Source organism: Pagrus major, chromosome 7 (genome assembly GCF_040436345.1).
Source record: "Pagrus major chromosome 7, Pma_NU_1.0".
Taxonomy (NCBI): domain Eukaryota; kingdom Metazoa; phylum Chordata; class Actinopteri; order Spariformes; family Sparidae; genus Pagrus; species Pagrus major.
The window spans coordinates 17,550,752-17,573,105 of record NC_133221.1 but is presented as its reverse complement, the minus strand read 5'-3'; the positions used below and the strand labels follow the sequence as shown (position 1 = coordinate 17,573,105).

The following is a 22,354-nucleotide window of genomic DNA, read 5'->3' as shown; positions in this document are numbered from 1 at the left end:
TCTGCCTCTAATGGCATTTCGGAAAAGGCCGGTTTAGGGATCACTGTAATTGGCCCCCCGTCTCCAGAGAACAACAACCAACTAAAGATGAGGACAGGAAAAAGAAGAGAAACAAGAAGCAAGTGAACAATTGATGCGCACTGATTGGGAGAGCTTGCACATGTGTGTGTATGTGCGCGAGTAGATGGAAAGGATTAGCGTCACAGCTGTCACCCTTTGTCATCCCTCCTCCTCCACATCCCTCCACTCCTCCCATCACCTCTCACCCTCCCTCCTTCACTCTGCCTCTCTCCTCCCTCACCTCCGCCTCTCCCTCTCCACTTTCCTCTTCAATTCCACTTTTCCTCTTTATCTTCCCCTAAAGTCCTCCCACTTCACCCCTCCTTCCTCTCCCTGTCTGTGCGCTTGTTGTTCCATTCTTCTGACAAGGAAAGCAAGTTAGTGTAATGGCTCATTTAATCCTAATGCTTAGTTTAAACTGCCTTATTAAGAGCTCAGCTCTTGTTTGGTCTTTAATTTAATCTAATTTGGCTCTATTGATGTAGACAAACCCCACATCCCTGCTTCTCTTTCTGAGATATTGTTCAATACATTCTTCAACGAGTGGCATGGAGATACCCACAGTATAGTAATCAACCTTCCACTGGAAAATGAATGATAATGACGTCTCTCCACCCTCTTATCACTCCCACTCTTCTCCATCATTCTCATCTCCTCTCCTCCCTGACCTTCCCCCTCTCTCCAAGGTCACCCATCACTCCGTTGTGGCACTGCCAACAAAACAGCTCTGTGTGGAGCCAAGATTCTTTCAATCAGGCTGCCATTACCGCAGAGCTGCCAAAGACGCATCCTCTCTCTATTATCGCCATTTTCTTTTGTCTCACATGCACGTCTTAATCATGGTGTGCTGTAACAGTTCTTTGTGTGTGATACTGAGTAGTGTAAACAGTCAGCGGGCTGCGCCACGTGGTGCCGCGGGGGAGGACAGCCTGCATGTTGTGGCGAGGACCGGATCCAAGGGTACAGATGGAGAACGGATAGACTCCTAGCAGGGGTGGCTCGCCTCGCACACCGCAACTGATAGCATCTTTATCGCACACTTATCACAGCACCGTCGTCGCCCAAGTACACCGAGAACTGTTCAGTTCTGGTGACGCAGCCATGAGCAGTCAACCTAATTATCAACTATTTGTTTGTCTGTCTTGCGTATTATCTGATTTGACACTTCATCAATCTGCATTTGTCTGTCCACAGCCCATCTGGGAGCTGGGAGGTTCTGTTCAGCTTCTTGTTGTGGTATTCTGTCCATCTGTCCTGCTGACTGGCCCTTCCATATGGGCCACTGGTCACATAATTAACCAAATGGAGATTTGTTTTACAGGAACAGGTTCGGTGATAGGCATTGTTGGTGTTTTTTGTTGGGATGTGCGATTGTCGGCTCTTGATTGGCGTGTTAACTGCACGCCTCGGCCTGTGTATAGGTCTGACCACATGGTGCAGGGTAATTTTTCTCCCATTCTGACACATGGCCCCCTCTCTGCCCCTCCCTCTCGCTTCTCCTCTTGTCCTCCCCTCACACCCCCCTCTCCCCCCCTCTCTCTTTTATCTTTCAGAGCGGAGACCAGCAGGAGGGCGTGGACGTGACTTAAAGAAGACAGTGGGAAAAAAAGAGAGAAGACAAGGGGGACCAAAGACAGACGAGGCAAAGCCAAGGCCTCCTGGAAAAGAAACACAGCCTCACACTTGCTCTGCACAAGTGTGTGCGTGTGAGGTTGCCCTCTGTGTGCATTTTACTGCACGTGTGTGTGAGCAGGTGGGACTTTGATGGGACAGTGAGCAATGCCTCAAACGCAGCGACAGCAGGTTGGCAGTAGGGGGCAGTGCTCCTCACGCCTCCTCCCCCTCCTCCTCTTCCTCCTCTCCCTCGCTGCCCAGCCCAGCCGAGCAGTCATACACATACCCCCCAACTGTGAGTACAGATTTGTGCCGTACCATTCATAACAATGGTAGCTGAATGCTTCCATGAGGTTCAAAGATCTGTTTGTTGTGTTAATTACATTGTTGATTCATCAAAGCACTCTAATAATGATCTTTCATCATGATTAATTAGTGCAAATGAGGAGACATGAACATGTGTTTTCTCTTTCGGTAACCTCAAATGTTCAGGGTTGAATTGCGCTATTATGCTCGAAATTCAACCCTGTCTGAGGTTTCTTTGGTTCGCACTCATCTGTGCCGGTGGTGCGTCTAATTACTTTGTAATTGATCCCCTCATACTGCATGGATTAGTCCCAGTATTGATCTGGTTTCCTTGGTGCAAACCAGAATCTGATTGGGGAGTAATTTAATCAACAATTGAGTTACACAACAAAAATCCAGCAAGGTTTCTCCTCACTCGCCCTCATTTCTTCCTCCTCCTCGATGCAATATGTGGGCATTAGACATACAGCTGAGCTTGTGGCCCTGCAGGGAAATTGATCTTCATCTCCTCTGCTGCTGCCGGCCTGCCCACAGAGCTCCAATGGAGGGAGAGGGAGGGAGGGAGGGAATATTGTTTCCACTGCTGCTTCTGTTGTGCATTCTTTATCTAAGACTACTTGCAGTGAGTCAGTCCTTCACCGCCCACGCAGCATTCAAAAGTGTGTGTGTACAAACAAGCAACCGCACATGCGCTCTCACGCGCATGACTCTGTAAATGATGATGAGATGCAGTAAATCTCCCGATTGAATCCCAGAAGGGTCGGGGTGACACGGGGGCCGAAAGGGCGGAGGAGGATGAAGGGAAGATGATGAGGAGGAGGAAGGAGGAGCAGGTCAAAGATGTAAAAGGTCAAGGTGTCCCCTGCCTTTCAATTAGTGAGCCTCGGCCATGTCAATGAGAGTCACGATCGGGATCAATAAAGGAGATGGGCTAGAATGTGTGTGTCAAGGAGGCTGGGGTTAAAAGCTACGCCCCATTACAGGAGACATTACACTGCTTTATTGTCCATGTATCATAATTGTTGTTCAATTATCAGTAAAACTATCTCTATCGATCTATCTATCTATCTATCTATCTATCTATCTATCTATCTATCTATCTATCTATCTATCTATCTATCTATCTATCTATCCATCTATCCATCTATCTATCTATCTATCTATCTATCTATCTATCTATCTGTTTTTCCCTTTCTTCTTCTTGTTCACTGACACTAAAATATTTTTTCCTCCTTGTCTTTACTCTTGCCTCCACTGTGGACTAACAGACCACATAAGTGATCGTAAGTGCTTTTGACTTTATTGACGTCCATCTGTCTTAATGCAGGCGCTGGCAAACCTTATTGTAAACACTTTCATTATGCCGGAGAGGTTATTTTCCATCCAGCACACAGTAAAAGTCCTGTTGCACTGTGTGCTGCACTTTAATGAATCTGGCATTAGTGTGCATTTGCAGTGTTATGCTTCTGTGCGAGTGTCCATGTTTACGCATCTGTTATCGTGCATGAGTGTTTGCATTGTGTGGATGTGTGTTTGTGCTGTGGTGTGCGTATGCGCCCGTTTCTGTGCGCTCTTTTCTGTGCGTGGGTGTGTGTTTAGCCTCATTGGCTCCCAATAGGTGAGTTCCCTTTAGGAGCAGGGAGGAGGAAGTGTGAGGAGCTGCTGTCTGTGAGGAGACAGCAGGGCTGTCAGATCAAAGACGCGGGGAAATAAAGAGGAGTTAAAGCACTAAGCACCGGCTCCTCTCCTCCTCCTCTGCCAATAATGGAGCAGCGCCTGCAGCCCGAACTTCAATTTGATCAGCTGAGGAAATGGGCTTATTTCCTGTATCAGTGGGAATTCTTTCATTAAATTCTCTCACTCGTCCTATCCGTCTCCTCCTAAATCTCTGTGAATCTACCCCTTGTTTGTTTTCCGCCCTTTTATCTCCATCTCTCTTTGCTCTGTTTCCTCTGTTGCATGTGCTCCTCCATCCACCTCCCCTGTCCGCTTAGCTCTCATCTCCACCGCCTTCTTCTCCCCCACCCTCCGTCTCTGTGTCCTCCTTTACTCATTTACCTACATAATGTAAATTCAACTCTGACTCGGGCCCTGTCTCTTTCCGTTTGAGTCAAATTAAAGACTCTACCAACAAGCTGTGACCTCCATTCGAGGCTGTGTGTGTAGTCACCGAAGCTCTGTGGAGGAAAAAAAGATTTAAATTTCTGTCTATAAGTATTGAATAGCAGAACATAAAAACATGACATGGGCCATAAAGCATGCGAAGAAATCAAACACGCTGGTTCAATACAGCAGTGGCACCAAATCCCAGCATGTAGGTTTTTATGAGTCTGTTATCGAGGCTTTGCTTTATGGCTGTTATGGACAGTGGTGACAGAGAAAGAGAAACCTCTTCTGGCCGTCATTACTTTTTCCCCCTTCGAAATCCCTGCTTCATTTCCCCGCAGACTCATTCCTGTCTCTCAGTCTCACCAGGAGCGCTGCACTGTATATCTCTTTTACATGAACTCTCCCTTTTACATTACGCCATATCAATTTCCTCTCATCTCAACCCATTTTCTCCTGCCTGCTTTCTTACTCTCACCATTTCCCTCGTCCTACATTTCATCTCTTCCTCTGGGGAGTCTTTTTAAGTGATATTGACTGAATATACTTATCGGCAGTTGTTAAAGTATGAAAGTGGTATCTCTGATTATTCTGTGCTGTTTGCTGAGCCTACCAACAGCCGTAGAGATGTGTGTGATATATGTGTCTGTGTCATAGTTAGAGTTATTACAGCAGAATGAAAGCAGGTCATGCAGAGGAAGACTGCAGTGTGTGCATGTGTCTCAATCTGTTCAAACCATACAGGTGTGTAACAGCACACAAGCCTGCTTTTTAACTCGTTTAACTGTGTTTAGTCCAAGAAGTCAAGAAACCTCCGACGATCACCACACAGCCGGAGTCTGTCACCGTCTTTAGTGTCGAGGACCTCGTCATGAGCTGCGAAGCCAACGGCAACCCTTCACCCACGTTAGTCCTCTCACACACGCACAAACTAAAAAAGAAGCTATATTACTCATGGAGGAGCCTCGCCACAGGTTTTCTTTTTTAGACAAGTGAGAACAGTGACCTTCCCTCTCCTTGTTCAGCTGACATCTACATATTAGTATTACATGAGAGCACAGATTCTCCCAGTCAGACTTCTCATTCCAACAAGGGATAAATGTCATTAAGCCCTGGAGCAATCTTTTCAGAGTGTCTTAGCTGCTCTGAAGTGGAAAAGTGCTCCAACTGGCGAGGAAAAGATGAATATCGCAATTACACAGCACAAGCTTATGAGTCCCACTGGGGCATCTCGTGTAAATTTTGCAGTAATTCATTAAAGCCACTGACATGTAAGGACATCTTGTATGTGTTAAAACTGTTTTCTTCAAAGGCATGGAAATGATTTTTCTGACTTTGATACTTGAGTGAGCACAGCACCATCAGTTTTTTTACAGATTTTCTTTTTCTTCGCTCAAGTTTCCGATGGACCAAGGATGGACAGGAGTTTGACCCAGGCAGCGACCCGGAGCTGAAGGTTTCTGAGCGCACTGGCTCATCTGCGTTCTACACACTCAGTAATACCATGGACACCCTGAAGCAGTACCAAGGCAAATACGTCTGCTACGCCACCAACAATCTGGGGACTGCTGTCTCTAATGAGGCCATACTCAACACTGATGGTAAGAGCGCGCTGACAGCTTATTAATCCTAAAGCAACCGCTGACCAGTCATTAAAATTTGATGGTTAAATACTCAGATTCTGTCATGCTCAGTGAGTATTTGCTGATTTGTAATGATCTGAGACATGAATAACACCAGCTGAAATAGCATCAGACTAATCAAACATCCTCTGGTATGTCTTCAAACACACTGCATCACATCAGAGGAGCTACATGTCCTTTATAGATGCCAGTTTCAGCGTTAGCGCTCCTGTGAATGCCTTCAAGGTCCAGATTAGAAGCGAGCTGTGTTCTTGTTGTCGGTTTTATCAGCAATAACAGAGTGATTTACAAAGCTGTGAAAGCGGAGAGGCGCCTGCGTATAAACCTTTCCCTTGCCCTGCTTTATAGAGAGCTCATTTGTTAGCAGATGGAGGCTCACACCGAGCGCTCCCAGTATACCGCCACCCAGAATATAATTACATGCAATAACATGATAATCAGCATACACTCACGTACACACACACACACACACTAACACACATGGGCCCCTGGGCAAAAGTAAAGAGCACCTCTGTGTATCCATCCACCTGTGTGACTGCCTCTCTCCTGGGCGACCTCCTTCCTTCACAGTTTCCCTGACAACGGTTTCATGTGAAGCACTCTTCAGTAGCTCCTGTTGGGTTATCAACAATGAGAAAAGGGGTGGGGAGGGGGGCAAACACATATGACTCACAAACCGCGTCATTCCGCTTCTGCAAGACAAAAGAACCTGGCGCCTTCTCTGAATGCACCTCTCCCTAAATTTTAAAGTTCCTCAAACTGGGATTTTATAGATAAAACTCCTCATCCACTGCATTGTGTGCGTGAAGTCAACACACGATGTGAATTGCCTAAGGCAATCTTGACATGACGCAGGAAATGTGTGCACAGGTGGCTGTATACATGTTTGTGTACACACTAACAGGTGTGTGTTTTCCCTCTCTTGCCTCCCTTTAGCTCCCCCATCCCAGCAGAAAGAAAAGAAGGTCAACATGAAGTCTGACGAGGGAAACAGTATTGTTCTGAAGTGCAACCCCCCACAGAGCTCTATGCAGCCTATCATCCACTGGATGGACTGGAGTGAGTACATTACCTCTCCATCTCTCCTTTCATTACATCCTTCCTGTCTCCTAGATAAATCCGCCACTTAGACACTCTATCCATCCTTTCGTTGTCTACTCTTTTCACATCATAGAGAGGTAGTTGATTATTTATTTCTCATGAAATGTCCAGAATAACCTTCCATGAATGTATCTATCCCTGGATGTTTTACTTTTCTGAAAACCTCTTCAGTACCTTTTGTAGACTGAGCAGAGTCTATTCTTACCCCTTTTCTCCCACGTCTCTTTATCATCATTTTCTCTATTTCTCTCATCTCATTGTATCTCAATGGCTCCCTCTGATATTTCATCTCACTATTTTATTCTGCTGTTAAGCTCCTCTTTCTCTCTCCCGTTTTTTTCCGCTGCCTCTATCTGTTATCGTCTCCTTTTTCTGCAGGGCTGCATCATATCGAGCTCAGTGATCGGGTGGTGGTGGGGAAGGATGGCAACCTATACTTTGCCCATTTGACAACTGAGGACAGCAGGGATGACTACACCTGCAACGTCCAGTACCTGGCAACGCGCACCATTCTGGCCAAGGAACCCATCACTCTTACTGTCAACCCCTGTGAGTTTTGCTCGGGATGATCTAATATAAACTGACCTGAACTGAACTGAGTGACAGAGATGCATCTTTGAGCTAAGACTGCTTTTATTCATTACATTACAAGTGTTCAAAACTTTTTCCAAAAATTTAATTCTATGGAAAGGCCAGGCTACAGTATATTAGGGCCTATATGTAAATGTCAAACAAAACGGCCCCACATCTCCTAATGTATTCTTAAACAATTTAGAGTCACTTAAATTACAAAAAGATATTTTCTCACCTACGCCTCTAGTCGTTTCTAGACAAGCAGATAGGAATGGGTTTCAATATTCCTGCAGTTGAGATTTCTGCTGCCACCTCACTGACAGAAATTACAGTTTATAAATGCAACAGCAACATCTCTGTCGAGAAGAAGTTAACACCCTGTCAACAGTTTTCTTCGGTGTAAAATAGGTTCAATGCAGATCTGTGACGCTGCAGTTAGGCACAGTGCTGATTACAGCCAAATGCTAAAGACAGAATGATAAAATGTTTACAATAGCTATGTTAAAATGTTTAGCAGGTATAATGCTCACCATCTTTAGTGTGTTGACATGCTTACATTTGCTAATCTGCACTGAACACAAAGCACAGCTGAGGTTGACAGGAATGTCATTAATTGGCAGGTATTTGATCATAAACAGATTACGATTTTGACCTGATGATGGTGCTCGATAAAAAAACCCACCACGGTGATTACAATTCAACCCGAGGGCAATATTAATGTCCGTGCCAGATTTCATGGCAATCCATCTAATGGCTGTTGAAACATTTTTTTATAAAACTACATACTTGGTGTCTTGGTGGAGCGAGGAAAAGTCAGACGATCACCGCGCTGCCAGCATGGCTACATATATTATATTTGTTTTCACTGTTCTCATTACATGTATTGTGATTACATAAAGTACAGTAATTTTGAAAAATAGTCTGGACAATTTGACAGCAACCAGTTGTCTTACTCATTTTCTTTATTTAAGATAAATCTTTTACAGTAAAATACTGTTTAGGGCTGTACATGAAATTAGCACATGGGATGCAGTGTGATAAATATTCAGAATGACAGTTTAAGAGCCACTGAGGCCACAAGAGGCCACATAGTTAAACCAAAGTCAACTCACCCCCATGTGGTGACATGTAGTGCTGACCGAAGCAGCACCGTATCCAGTAGACGGTCCCAGAGCCGGCAGGGGGCCCATCACCTCCTCAGTCCAGCGGTAATGAGATGCAGCTCACACTGAGATGTGGCTGCCAGCATCTGTGGCCCAACTAGAGGTCAGAAAGATGAGCACATGTTAACATGAGACCTCTCTGTATGTGTGTGTGCCTAGAAAATCTGTATGATGATGCGATGTTAGAAAGCTAAAGTCTTCTCCACAGGATTCCACACCCTGCATCTGTGTGTGTGTTTGTGTCCGAGTCTCTAAAGTGGCTGCTGTGTCAGCAGCACGGCAATTTGAAAATTACCCATACATATGTATGAATCTCTCTCTGCATCCTCTTTGTGTTTCCACCTCTCTTTCTTCAGCCAACTCCGTACTGCGGAACAGGAGGCCCCACATGATGAGACCTACTGGAAGTCACAGCTCTTACCATGCCCTCAGGGGCCAGACCATTGAGCTTGAGTGCATCGTCCAAGGCCTGTGAGTGTCTGCGTGTGCATATGTGTGTGCCCCCATCAATCACAAAACTTGAGCCACTCCTTTTAATCAATCTTACCTGCCTCTCATCCATCTCTCCCCCTCCTCCTGCCTCCCTACACTCTCTACATTCCATTATCTGTCTTCTGCTGTCTCCTGCTGACTCTGCCTCTCACTGCCTTCTCATTTCATTTCTTCTCTTCTCACCCTGCATGTCTCTTTCTCTCTCTGCCTGCCTTATTCATTTCATGTCTCACTTTCAAACAACATACTTCACTTTTATTTCTCCTCTCTCTGTTCCATGTGTCCTTTCCTCATTCACATCCCCCTTTTCTCCTCCTCTTCAGTCCAACTCCCAAAGTGTCGTGGCTGAGAAAGGACGGCGAGCTATCTGAAACTCGGACCAACAAAGATATGTTCGACCGCCGCCTGCGCTTCAGTAATATCTCTGAGAGCGATGGGGGCGAGTACCAGTGTATCGCTGAGAACTCCCAGGGGAAGGCCACACACACTTATACTGTGACTGTGGAAGGTACGTCACACACGCTCCTGCCCATGCATACGCTAAATTGCATGTGAAGTAAGGATATTTTGAGAATTATGTATTGTGATCTTACATATGAATGTGCAAAATTGTCTGTCACCTTTATTCTTTAGGTTAAAAAGTACTTTGCAATTTAACAAAGTTAGGGCGCTTGCAAGAGTCGATGACAAAATCACAGTTTTGTGATTAGTCGCCACATTTATGAGGCTTTGACATCTTGTAGACCTGTGAATCTCAACACATCAGTCTTACTGAGAATTGCAAAGGTTTGATAATGTTTTGCTTGTTTGCCTGTTTGTAATTAAATATCCTGTCCCTTTTAGCGGCTCCCTACTGGACCAACGAACCAGTCAGTCAGTTATATGCCCCAGGCGAGACTGTCAAACTAGACTGCCAGGCGGACGGCATCCCCTCTCCTATCATCAGCTGGACCAGGAACGGGAAAGCCCTCTCAGGTCGGTGCACAGACCCCCCCCCCTGCGAATGCACAACACACAACCTCAAACACTGTGTGTGTGTTTTGACTGTGTGTTTTTTGTTTTTTTTTAACAGCGACTGACGCGGAACCCAGACGTTCCCTGACAGCGAGCGGATCTCTAATCCTAAAGGACGTCAACTACGGAGACACTGCCATCTACCAGTGCCAGGCCTCCAACAAGCATGGGAACATCCTGACCAACGCTAATGTCTATGTCATCGGTGAATGTTTGCTTTGTACATGTCACTTATTTAACAGTTTTTTCTATGTGTACTTCTGTGTGTGTGTGTCTCACATCTTTTTGCGTGTGTTGTTTCAGAGCTGGCTCCCCAGATCCTGACTGAGGACATGAATATGTACACATTTACAGAGGGGTCGAAGGCTTCACTGGACTGTGAGACCTTTGGCTCTCCCAAACCTAAAGTCATATGGTGAGACCCTCTTATTCTGTTTAACTGTGTTGTATTATATTGTGTATTCTAGTGTGCTGTCTGGCAGATTTTCATATTTCACAGAGGTGGTATTTTTGCGTAGGTAGCTCTTCATATGCATAAATTAACAGCCAAATGCTGTTACATCTGGGCTGTGACTGTGGATTTTGTCAGTGTGGTGGGTATCCAACCAGGCTCTGTTCTTTCTGGTGAAAAAGCCAAATTGAACTGATGAATTCATCAGCACCTTCAGTAGCCGAGAAGGTTTATTTCTAACTCTGCTTGCCAAGTTTCTAAGTTTATTTTTAGTTTATTTGCAACAGTCTGAGACCACATTGAAAATCTCTAATATTGTCACGTAAACCTAGAAATAATAAGAAAGTCTAAGGATGCAGAAAGTAGGAGAAAGTATCAGAAGTTGAATAGTTCTTCTAAGCAAAGAGGGGCTTTCTCAGCGTCAAATCATGACTAGACTCAAGGTTTCCAAGGGGGCAGTGCATGGAGCTCTAAAATGCTTTACCGAAACTGGATCAGTATTATTCCAAGCACGATCAGGCAGACACAAGGGGACCACACCATCAGAAGCTCAATACTTCACGCTTACAGAAACACAAAAGCAACTTCATCACAGATACAGACTTTGCTAAATAAACAACACCGAACCCCAATCATCAAAAGTCCTGTCAAAAGAAGGCTGTCATGTAGTGGTCTCAGAGGAGGAGTAGCAGTTTCTAAAACAAGGCCGCACACTTGAGATGGGCTAAGAAATACCAGAATTTCACTGTGGATGGAAAAAGTCCTATTTACTGATGAATCCAAGTTAGAGATTTATGCCAGCAACAGAAGGGTGTATGTAAGGAGATGAACAGGAGAGAGAATAATACCCCAGTGAAACAAACCAAAAGTGAAACATGGTGGTGGGAAGATTCAAGTTGGGGGCTGTTTTGCCTTCTCTTGACTCTGGACAGGATTGACTCCGTCCCTAACAAAGGAGAAGTACCACTCCATTCTTCAGAGGCGTGCAACACCCTCTGGTTTGATCTTTGTGGGGAATGATTCATACTGCAGCAGGATAATCATTGCAAACACACCTCAAAGCTTTGACAGAACTACTTGAGGACCAAAGAAGACCAAGGAGTCCTGACTGTCATGGACTTTCCTCCAAGCTCTTTGGATCTCTATCAAATCTTGCTGGGATAACATGAGTCATCAGGTTTTACACAAACTTGTTGAGTCGATGCCCGCTCCAGTGCATGCTGTCAAGATATTCTGAAATTGAAATGGACATTTTTCAAAGGTTCAAATTTTCACCTATATCATATTATCATTTGTTAAAAAAATGTTTAAAAAATAGAATCGCATTAGAAACAAATGCAAAATAAAAGTATTCTGACTGAGACTTTTGGACCCCTCTGAGAGGAAAAAGTGGCTCATGAAGATACTTCCCCTATATAAATATCAATAGTTATACAAACAAATATAGATTTTGTAAATCATCCAATTTTCAAGACTTACCAGTAATTAATAAATTGATATAAATGTACAATTTACATAGAACGTTATGTCTGTAATTTTCATCTTTTAGCAAAGCTAGTCATTCTCAAAAATGTCTTTTGGATTAGGAAAATCTTATTGAGATAAGTGGATAAATTAAGCTGTAATAACAAGTTAGATACAATGCTAAAAAAAAACGTCATAATACTAATGTGAGTTTTCGGATACATGTGTGTTTGTCTTTTCCAGGGAGAGCGCCAGCCTGACTTCCCTACTGGCGGACCCAAGAGTGAACCTGCTCACCAACGGGGGGCTCGAGATCTCGAATATCACCCACGACGACGAGGGCATCTACACCTGCTCCGTGCAGTACAGCAACTTGTCTATCAGCGCCGAGCTGGAAGTGCTCAGTGAGTGAGACACCGTGTCCCTTAGCAGCTGATGTTATTTGCACCTCATGTAGCCTTTTCTCAGCATCATATGTCTCCTTGCTTTCTCCTCCAGACAGGACAGTGATCCTGTCACCTCCTCAGGCTCTGAAAGTGCAGCCTGGGAACACGGCCATCTTCACCTGTCTGTCCCTTGTTGACCCCAAACTCGGCACTCCGCTCATTCAGTGGAGAAAGAACGATCAGAAGCTCTTTGAGTCCCACAGTGATGAAAAGTAAGACTGAATTCAATGCATTAGAGCGCTGACAATAATAATGATAGTGTTAGAATTCACTGACAGGATGATTATAATTTTATCCATTTGTTTGTTTTTTATTTTACTCTGAATCTCAAAGCCTAACGAGGTTCGAGGTTCAACACAGACAGCTGTTTTCTCCCTGTCGTTGCTCCAACTCCAATGTATTGGCCAGTTTTCAAGGAGCAGTGTCTAAATGAGCTTTAGCTAGACACCATGTATACATCGCATCTGTCACATTTCCCATGTAACAATATTTATCTATATTATCCATATTACATAAACAAACAATTACATAAATAGTTGTGGTAACATATATAAGAAAGCAAACACGATGAAGGAAGATGATCACAATTTATGAGGATAACAATGATGACCCTTTGTCCTCAGATACACATTTGAAGGACCGGACCTGATAATAGCCAATGTGGGCGAAAATGATGAGGGCGTGTACACATGTCAGGTCATCACTAAGCTGGACATGGCTGAAGCCAGCAACACCCTCACTTTATGTGGTAAGATCACAAAAACGGAATTTTTGCAAAACTGTTCAGTCATTTTTTTTGTATTTTTTTCTAAAAATTATACTTGTTTAAACTTGTAATGTGCATGTTGTCGTAGTAACAATGTCATTCTCGTCTCCTTCAGATCGTCCAGACCCTCCCGCCCTCCTCCAGATCACTGATGCTAAGCATCGTGCAGTCACCCTCAGCTGGACTCCTGGAGACGACCACAACAGCGCCGTGCTAGGTTCAGTACAGACACAGAAACATAGATACCCACAAATCTGCACACACCTGTCTGCTTCATGCTTTGAGATGGATTTGATTTTTGAGAAAATGTTTAATTTCTCTGGACTTTTACACTGGTGCCAAGAAGTGAGGAGGATATTCACTGACACACACATAAATGCAAACACAGAACTTTTCATCTTCGTCTAATTCCAACACTCAGAGCAACAAACCCATATCATTTATCTCCCTCTGGCAAAATGAAAGGCTGCTCTGTTTTATAATTTGATCTGCAGCATCAGACCTTCGTAAAGCTCAAAGTGTCACCCATTATTTATTTATGTTTCGCTTGCTTCGTTTTTGTTTACCTCCTCTCTCCCCCATCCCTCCCTGACTCTCTCTTTCTTTCTCCACAGAGTATGTGGTCGAGTTTGAGGACCAAGGTTCAAAGGAGAGAGGCTGGGAAGAGCTGAAGAGAGTCGCAGGAAATAAGAAGCGTGCTAGCCTCCCTCTGTGGCCCTACATGTCCTACCGTTTCCGGGTCATTGCCATCAATGATGTGGGCAAGAGTGACCCTAGCAAGCCATCTGAAACCCACAACACACCTGCTGAAGGTAAGAGCTAGTGTTTCGTAACCACAAGCTTTCAGTCTCAATGAATGCACAAACAATGCTCTACACTGAACTTGTTTCCAATCACAGTTCCAGACAGTAACCCTGAAGATGTGAGGAGTGAGTCCACAGACCCAGACACTCTGGTCATCACCTGGGAGGTACATCTGTTACCTGAATGTACAATTCATCAAAAAATATATTTATAAAATGTTTTTGGACCTTATTGGGTGCTCTTCCCATCTCTGCAGGAAATGGACAAACGTAACTTCAATGGACCTGACTTCAAGTACCGGGTGCTGTGGAGGCGAGTGGTGGGCAGCGGGCCTAACTGGCACACCAACTACACAACAGCACCACCATTCACAGTCAGTGACATCGGCAACTTTTCTGCCTTTGAGATCAAAGTTCAGGCTGTCAATGAGAAAGGGGAGGGACCTGAGCCAGACCCCGTCATTGGCTACTCAGGAGAAGATGGTAAAATAAAAACATCTCCTCTTCTTCTTTTTCTGGAAATATTTCGCTTGGTATTCTTTCTCACATCTCACTCATCCTGTCTGTCATTGTCTCTCAGTTCCATTGGAGGCTCCCATGGACGTGGGTGTTGTACTTATAAACAGCACTACCATCAGAGTGACCTGGGCAGCAGTGGAGAAAGAGACGGTCAGAGGACACCTGCAGGGGTACAAGGTACTGATGCTGTATCTCCTCTGTTGTTTTGAATAACATATTCAGCCCCTGTCTTCATGAATAATACATACGCTGGGTTTGGAGCAGAGGCAGAAGCGAGGTTCAGAGTTCTCTCTAGTTTCAAGGTTGTGAAGAATAAAGCCTTCTTTCATTTTAGATGATCTCACCATACTCCAGTCCTACCGCTTCTCTTCTCTTTGATGCATGTTCCATTCAAAACCATACTCTATATACCTTTCAAACAGCTTTTAGCAAACTCAGTTTTAATGCAATCATAGGAAAATGTTGGTTCACGTGTGACTACATCACTCAACAATTCTGCATTAAAACGACCAGACCTTAGTTATATATATTGTTGACATGTGTGCTTACATTATACTAAATGTTTCCAGCATTGTTCAAACTCAGAGAAATCCAGTTTACTCAAGATCACGTGTTTCATTCGGTTTCTTGTCACTATAACTTCCACCAAGAGTCGAACGAGAACGAGACTAAACATGAATAAATTTTATATCACCCCTCCTCTGAAAATGTCTGCCTGAATCACAACAGATACATTTGGTTGTTAAATGGTGTGTTCACCACCAGCAGAGCGGCCTCGTGTGAGTGTTCACTTGCCCCAAACAGCCAGATTACTTTACTGTACACTAGCCACTATCTAGCAAGCAACGGCACACGCAGAGGGTGTTGATTTCGTTCGTGTAGTACATTTCCCCTTCAGCTGCAGTCGGCAGTCAACATCACTGTACATAAACACCCGGCAATGGAGGTCACCGCGGCGGATTGCTGCTGCAGTCAGGTTGATAAATGGGATTGAAGATTAATTCACTTTTTAGTCTATAAAAGTCTTCTCTCAGTTCTCCTCCCATTGGTAAATGGCTCTGGATCAGAGCAGAGTCCGGTGTGATTCCGGGTGTTTATTCCTCCAGAAGGTCTGGTTCTGCACCTGACTCGAGACCCCTAGAGGCAGAAATGACATATTGGGCATTTAAGTGTAAGACTTGTAGGAAACATGTTTAAAATTTCAAATGCTTTCTCTGTTCCAGATCTACTTGACCAGAACCGGCTCAAGGGCCCACCACAGAAACCGGAGGGCCAGGGAGCCGGAGAGCACCGTGGTGGTTGAGACTGGAGCCAATGAGGAGAGGAAGGTGATCAGCGATCTCAGACCATACTCCCACTATGCCCTGGCCGTCACTGTATTCAACAGCAAGGGAGAGGGACCCCCCTCTGAGACGCTGTCCTTCAAGACTCATGAGGGAGGTGAGAATGAGAAAGAGTGGGAAAAATCGTGAGTGGAAGAGGGATGTGGGCGACAAATGGTGGGAGGTGATAGATAAAGTGGGTGAAGAGATTTAATTAGAGACAGGAAGAGACAAAGATGGAGCAAGATGGGAGGGAGGGAGGGAGGAGGGGTGGATGGTGGGTTACAACAGAGGAAATGACACTGAGATCCAGAGAATGGCAGTAAATGGAAGGAGGGTGAAATTGAGGCAGAGCTAGATAATATTGAGCAGCCAGATGTTGGGGGAATATGGGTGACAGTAGTGATTTTTTAAGCCAAGAGCATTTTAATCAGGCCTGTTGTTTTCTGCTAGTTCCTGGTCCTCCTATGTCCCTGATGCTGGACAGCCCCTCAGAGACAGAAATGACCCTCGTCTGGACGCCTCCTGGCGAGCCCAATGGACTCCTCATTGGATATCTTCTGCAGTACCAACAGAGTGAGCATCGTTTACACCCTCATCCCAAAAAATATAATATCGGGCACATAAATTCTTCTCTTTAATAAGTGTGTCAACAAAGACATCAGTAGAAACATCAGTAGTGCGAATGACACCACACGATACATTTCCAGCTAAATCAATAAGACTAGAAAAATGTCAAAAGCAAAGCCTCCTAATGATGCTCATCAGTCAGTCATATGTCACCCATAACGATGTGTTGAAGATCAAGTAGTGATTGAGTGTTTTTTTGGCGGTGCTGTGGTCAGTTGTGGAGAGTGATGACAGCCCCATGCAGGTGGAGACAATAGACGACCACGTGGTCACCCACCTCACCCTGAAGGGCCTGGACCGCAACAGCCACTACCGCTTCTACCTGAGGGGCCGCACTGCTGCAGGGGATGGAGAGCCCATCAAGAGGGAGGGTGCCACCACACTTGACGGAGGTACAAAGCTTCACCATCACAGATCTGACACCTAGAGGACCAAGTCACACTAAATCAAGAGTTTGATTGCTCTGACTGAATTTCTTGCAGCGCCTCCTGCCAACATCAGCCTGTCTGTGGGGGAAAACTCAGTCAACCTCAGCTGGGTGGCTAAGAAGAGACACAGGAATGTTAGCTTCCAGGTGCACTACCTCAAGAAAGATGGTACGGTACACTAAAACCTCATTACATTCAATCTTTTAGTCCATCATGGGAATAGTTTAACGATCCTAAACGATGAAAAGTCAATCATGGTTCATGTCTCTGCAGATGGCAGTAAATGGAAGATGACGGAGAAGGTGAACTCCTCACAGTCTTTCTACGAACTCCAGGGCCTGACTCCGGGCTCTCATTATCATCTACGCTTCACCTACAACAACAACACCTTCTGGGACACCAACATCAAGACAGACGGAACAGGTACTCCGAGCACTCTGCCTTCATTCAACTTCTCTCCTTTCATCTTCTCTGCTCTCTCCTCTGGGCTTCCCACTTCTAAATATAAAGCCTGATCCTACTGAGAGTGTCTTGCAGTTCTCTCCACTGCCTGTGAAGTGCTTTCAAAGACTTATGTAAAAAAAGAGAGCTTGGTTAGCCATATGAAATGATCCATTACTCGTGTTTGTTTGCCGTATTGTGCTGTATTCTTTGGTTCCCAAGTGAAATGCCACCCTGTCAGGCTGCATAATGCGCTGTCTCTTTGCTCCAGATTCTACTCCTTTTTTTATCCTACCCTTTTCATCCTGTTTCCACCAAAACAAAAAATGTACCCGCTCTTCTTTCCTTCTCCCTCTTTTTTTTCCCCACTGAAGGTGTGACAGAGATGCAGCCAAGCTTTGCCACGCAGGGCTGGTTCATTGGTGTTGTGAGCGCCATCGTGCTGCTGCTGCTTATACTCCTCATCCTCTGCTTCATCAAGAGGAGTAAAGGGGGGAAATATTCAGGCAAGTGCTATGAATGTTAAGCATTCATCAGTAGAGATTACTCAACTGTTGATGAATACAAAATGGCTGAGGCCTTATACAGCTTTCTTTTTTTTCTTTTTATGAATGTCCTATACCCGGTCGTCCTTCTAAGGCTGTTTCCAGGAACAATACAATGTTAGACTACTGCTGAGTCACGCTCTAAACAAGCTCTGTGGGTAACATTGGGCTGTCTGGAGCCATAAAGCTGTCTGATAATGAAAACGACACTGCGGTAGAAATAGAAGCCAAGCACTTACAGTAATGCACCGCAGTAAACAAGATTATTATTACTGGAAAGAATTAAATAAGATTGCACCATGTTTAAAATTCTGCCCAAACAGCTCCCGGTGTGATCCATACAGTGGCTTCAACTTCAAATAATTGGCCGGTTTTCACTGGCCCAACTTTCCTCCTTGCAGCCGTCACATCAAACATGTAGTGAAACATACCTCGAAGCCTGCTCTTCCTTACTGTGATAATAAAAAAGAGAGGCTTTGCCCCGAAAAGGACTTCAAAATATTAATCACAAACCACAGGAGAAACTGCAGCCTGCAGGCCACCGTCTGCCTGGTCAGAGAAAAGCACCAGCCTTTTATCTCTTTCCTCCTGAGAGAGAAACACGTGGCTGGCTCCTTTTAAAGTAAACCTTATTGTCTGTGCTAAAAGCAAGGATTAATTGAATAATAAATACGACCATTCTGACTAATTAATTATTAAATTGTTTTGTATTTTAACAGTAATTTTCATAGCTGTAGTTATTACGCTCAACAGGTTCTGTCTACAGATCAGGCCAAATCTTTTTATCTTCTTTTTTCCACTTGGTGTTATCTCGCCGTGCGACAGAATGTCATTATCCATGTCTGAGACAGTGGCTTAGAGAGAAACATGGATGAGATCTTCCTGATAATAAAATCCAATAATCTCCTCCTCAGTGAAAGATAAAGAAGAGGGGCCGATGGACTCAGAAGCGCGGCCTATGAAGGATGAGACTTTTGGAGAGTACAGGTTTGTCATCTGAATGCACGTCGTCTCTTTCAGTGTTACATTATGTTTCTGCGGATCATTTCTATTCTGATTCCTAGCACAGCCCTGACTCCCTCGGCACTGTTTGGTTTTCCTAACCCTTTGTGTTCCTTTCATTGTCCCTCTTCTCCCCAATGCCTGCCCCTGCTTTGCAGATCTCTAGAAAGGTATGCTGTGCTGTGATTTGCTATCCCAAACCAGCTCATTTATTATCCCAAAGCCTAACGTACCGTCTGACTCCCCTGTATCAGTTGGTATAATCATGGTGAAATGTGTTACTTTTGTTATTGATTAATCTGCTGTAAACGATTTGTCTATAGAACATTAGAAACTGAAAAATGGCAATCAAAATATCCTGTAGCTCAACGTGCTGTCATGAAAAGTCTTATTTTGCCAAACCCAAAAATAATCAATTTAATTATAATGTAAGAATCAAGAAAATCAGTAATTTTTCACATTCTAAAACTTAAAAATGACTTCAAAGTTGCAATTATACTGTTAAAACTGTTGCCGTTCTCATATTCTAGCATGCCTTTTCATAATATGTCTTGCTTTGACCCCTTCCGTGCTCTCAGTGACCTCGAGGAGAAGCGCACTGCCAGCCTGCCGTCCCTGGGCGAGGAGAGCAAGCTATGCAGCGAGGACAACCTGGACTACAACGGCAGCAGCGCCATCACCACGGAGCTCAACATGGACGAGTCCCTGGCCAGCCAGTTCAGTCGGCCCAGCGAGGGGCCAGGAGACAACTCCCCGCTCAACCCCACCACCATCACTCCAGCCACCAATGGCATGCCCAACTCAGTCACCATCCTCGATTAACCCCCTAACCCCCACCATCCGCCGGGGAACCATCAGACCAAAACATGTCAACACATACGTGCCCATATGCTCCTGTTCCCTACTGACTCGCTGATCCGTAGTTTAACGACCAATACACAATCAATATATTGACTATTCAGATGGACCTGGCCGTCATCTGATCGACCGGACTTTTTTGACCAAAGGAGTGTCCAAAGTAGTGGACAATGTGATACAAGTCTGACTGACCTGATGATGTCCTTTGACCCCCCTCACCCTCCTTTACCTGTGTGGTTTACAGCAGAGCTTAATGACTAACATTCATTTCTCTCCCTTTCCTCTCTTTTGTTTCTCTCTCCGCTAACAACTCTATAGAAAGATAAAGACAGAATGTTGTACAGGTAGACATATCGGAGGGATCGTAGGTGTGGTCCTATAGAGATGCAGAGTCGTGCATTGAAGGAGGAGGATGATGGTAGAGCCTAGTGTGGGGAAACAGGCGGCACACGCTGCTGTAAAAAGTCTTGAATCTTAGATATTTATCATGCCTTATATGATTTCGCACGTGTTTTGTACGTCTAACGCCATTCGATGTCTAAGATTGTACTCGCCAGTGACATTTTTTATTATTTTTTACAAATGAGTTTGAATACAAAACATCCTTTTGTTATCTTTTATTTATATCATCACTTTTTCATATTGTTTTCTACACCATTTATTGGAAAAAACCTTCTCTTTATTGACACATTTCATAGATAAAAGTTGTTTTAATTGAAACTAAGTGAAGCCAAGTTTCTTACTATAACATTGGATGCATTATGGGAACTTGCTGTGAAAATGCTGAGTAGCATCTGGTGTATATAGCTGCATCTACATCTATCTATTTAGCCATAATACAGTATTATAGATATGTACATGCTCCTTCTAAGTTCCTGTGCCTGCTGGGTCTGCATAGAGCACCAGATCGATGTCATTACTCTCTCGCCTTCCCACCAGAAGTGTAATGTCATTATTGGAGATGATATTGTAATTTTTTGTGTCGAGACCTATGTGTAGCTTTCTGTATCTGTCCTTGTCTCTTTCTACACTGTATTAAAAACATTGTTGTCTCTAATTAACAATCTTTTCATACCTGTCCATCTCATACCACACAAACTGTTTGAGGGAGCAGTATTTATGTATATTTACAGATCAGAGAGTGGAAACTCTCATGGTTTTATTTTCAGACACTCATCAATGCAAGTGTATACTGCAGACAGGCGTGATGATGTATAATAAAGACAAGCAGTTGGTATTTACATCAAACACAGAGAATGTATTCTTTTTAAAGATGGGCATGTAAATTGTATTTACATGCTACTGATTAACACAATTTTGAGCTTCAAGGTACCGGAGAGATAACAGTGGTTATGAAAAGACCTGTAAGGCCCGTTTTCCCCCCCACAGAATGTAAATACAACCCTTACAGTTGTTTTGATGAACCCAACCATGTTTGATATAAAAAATGTGAAAATGTGCAGGTTTGAAACCACCTAATTTAAAAATGTTGCATTTTTCTTCTTTGTACTGTTGCTATGAATTCAAACTTTCCGTTTTTGACTAACGATTGCAGTGAGATTTGGCTGTTTTAGCAAAAATAGTTCATAGTTGAGGAAAAAATAAAATAAAAAAGGGAGAAAAAAAATCCACATTTGTTCTGTAGATGTTTGCAAACATTTGAAGAAAAAAAAAACTTGTACATTAGTGTCATTTAGTGATAGTAGTAGTTACATTACAATGAAAGCTAAGATTGCGTTCATGCCCATAACCATCCAGCGATGCATTGCAGCGCAGTGAATATCTGTGGAGTTTTTGTCTGATGCAGTCATGAGAGGCGGGGATGCAGCAGGTCAGTTTGTGCATACCACAGGGAGTACCTATATGCAACGTTGCTGCCTCAGTTCTCTCTGTTCAAATAAAAGCTTGACACTGGCCAAACATCACCTGACAGTCCCTGAGGTAAAGTATACGGGACGTCTAAAAAGGCCGATGGCAGTGAAGCAGGTGTGTGTAAGCTCCCTGTTGTTGGTTATTCAGACACACTCAGGACAAATAAAGCTTTTAAAAAAATAAATCTATTTTCATACAGGAGCGGTGAATGACACAAAATATGCCAATATTCTAACTTGACTATCTGCTGCTAAACATCTGTGTTTGTCAGTGTTCGGGGCAAATGTTAGCTTTGAATGAGGAATGAGTGCACACACACAGATACTCACTCGACTGCCACTCACTCTTTGCTTTTCATGTGTCGAGGGGAAAGCTGAGGATGCTGGCCTTTGCTTTTCCACTGCTGCCCCCCCCCCCCCCCCCCCTTTTATAGTGAAAAGATAAAAACCTATTAAAAAAGTGGATTGGTTTGTTTAGAGAAGCTTCTTCAGAACTCAGACAAGCAGATTTAAAACAACAATGCCTGAATGGGACGGGAGGGAGAGAACATAGGGGAGGAAGGGAGTGATTGTCACTGCCGGAGTGTAGATGGTGTGGGTGGTGTGTGGGGTGCACAATTAGCACAATGGAACTGGTGGTATCTATATGTATCATGGGGTGAACAACATGTCGGATGTCGTTGGGTGGATTTATACCACACATGGGGCCAATATAACTGTAACTGCATTATGATTC

At 44.1% G+C, this 22,354-nt stretch overlaps 1 protein-coding gene across 1 annotated transcript; it reads left to right on the top strand.

The window, feature by feature from the left end:
• The first annotated feature begins 1,789 nt into the window (after positions 1–1,789).
• Positions 1,790–21,245, top strand: l1cama (L1 cell adhesion molecule, paralog a). The gene is made up of 26 exons (XM_073470382.1): positions 1,790–1,969; positions 4,881–4,992; positions 5,485–5,687; positions 6,666–6,788; positions 7,209–7,379; positions 8,923–9,037; positions 9,382–9,566; positions 9,902–10,033; positions 10,131–10,277; positions 10,376–10,487; positions 12,231–12,391; positions 12,486–12,645; positions 13,057–13,181; positions 13,315–13,416; positions 13,814–14,011; positions 14,099–14,169; positions 14,260–14,485; positions 14,583–14,698; positions 15,745–15,961; positions 16,297–16,419; positions 16,689–16,865; positions 16,956–17,069; positions 17,175–17,324; positions 17,717–17,848; positions 18,802–18,874; positions 19,468–21,245. The coding sequence occupies exons 1-26, from the start codon at positions 1,840–1,842 to the stop codon at positions 19,709–19,711; spliced, it is 3,819 nt and encodes a 1,272-aa protein (XP_073326483.1). The 5' UTR covers positions 1,790–1,839; the 3' UTR covers positions 19,712–21,245.
• The last annotated feature ends 1,109 nt before the right edge of the window (positions 21,246–22,354 follow it).

Bases quoted from the DNA above. Each gene is read 5' to 3' on its own strand.
- l1cama (XM_073470382.1), top strand. From the start codon at position 1,840: ATGCCTCAAACGCAGCGACAGCAGGTTGGCAGTAGGGGGCAGTGCTCC. The intron at 4,993-5,484 runs GTTAGTCCTCTC...TCTTCGCTCAAG, and splicing joins AACGGCAACCCTTCACCCAC to TTTCCGATGGACCAAGGATG. The intron at 10,278-10,375 runs GTGAATGTTTGC...GTGTTGTTTCAG, and splicing joins CGCTAATGTCTATGTCATCG to AGCTGGCTCCCCAGATCCTG.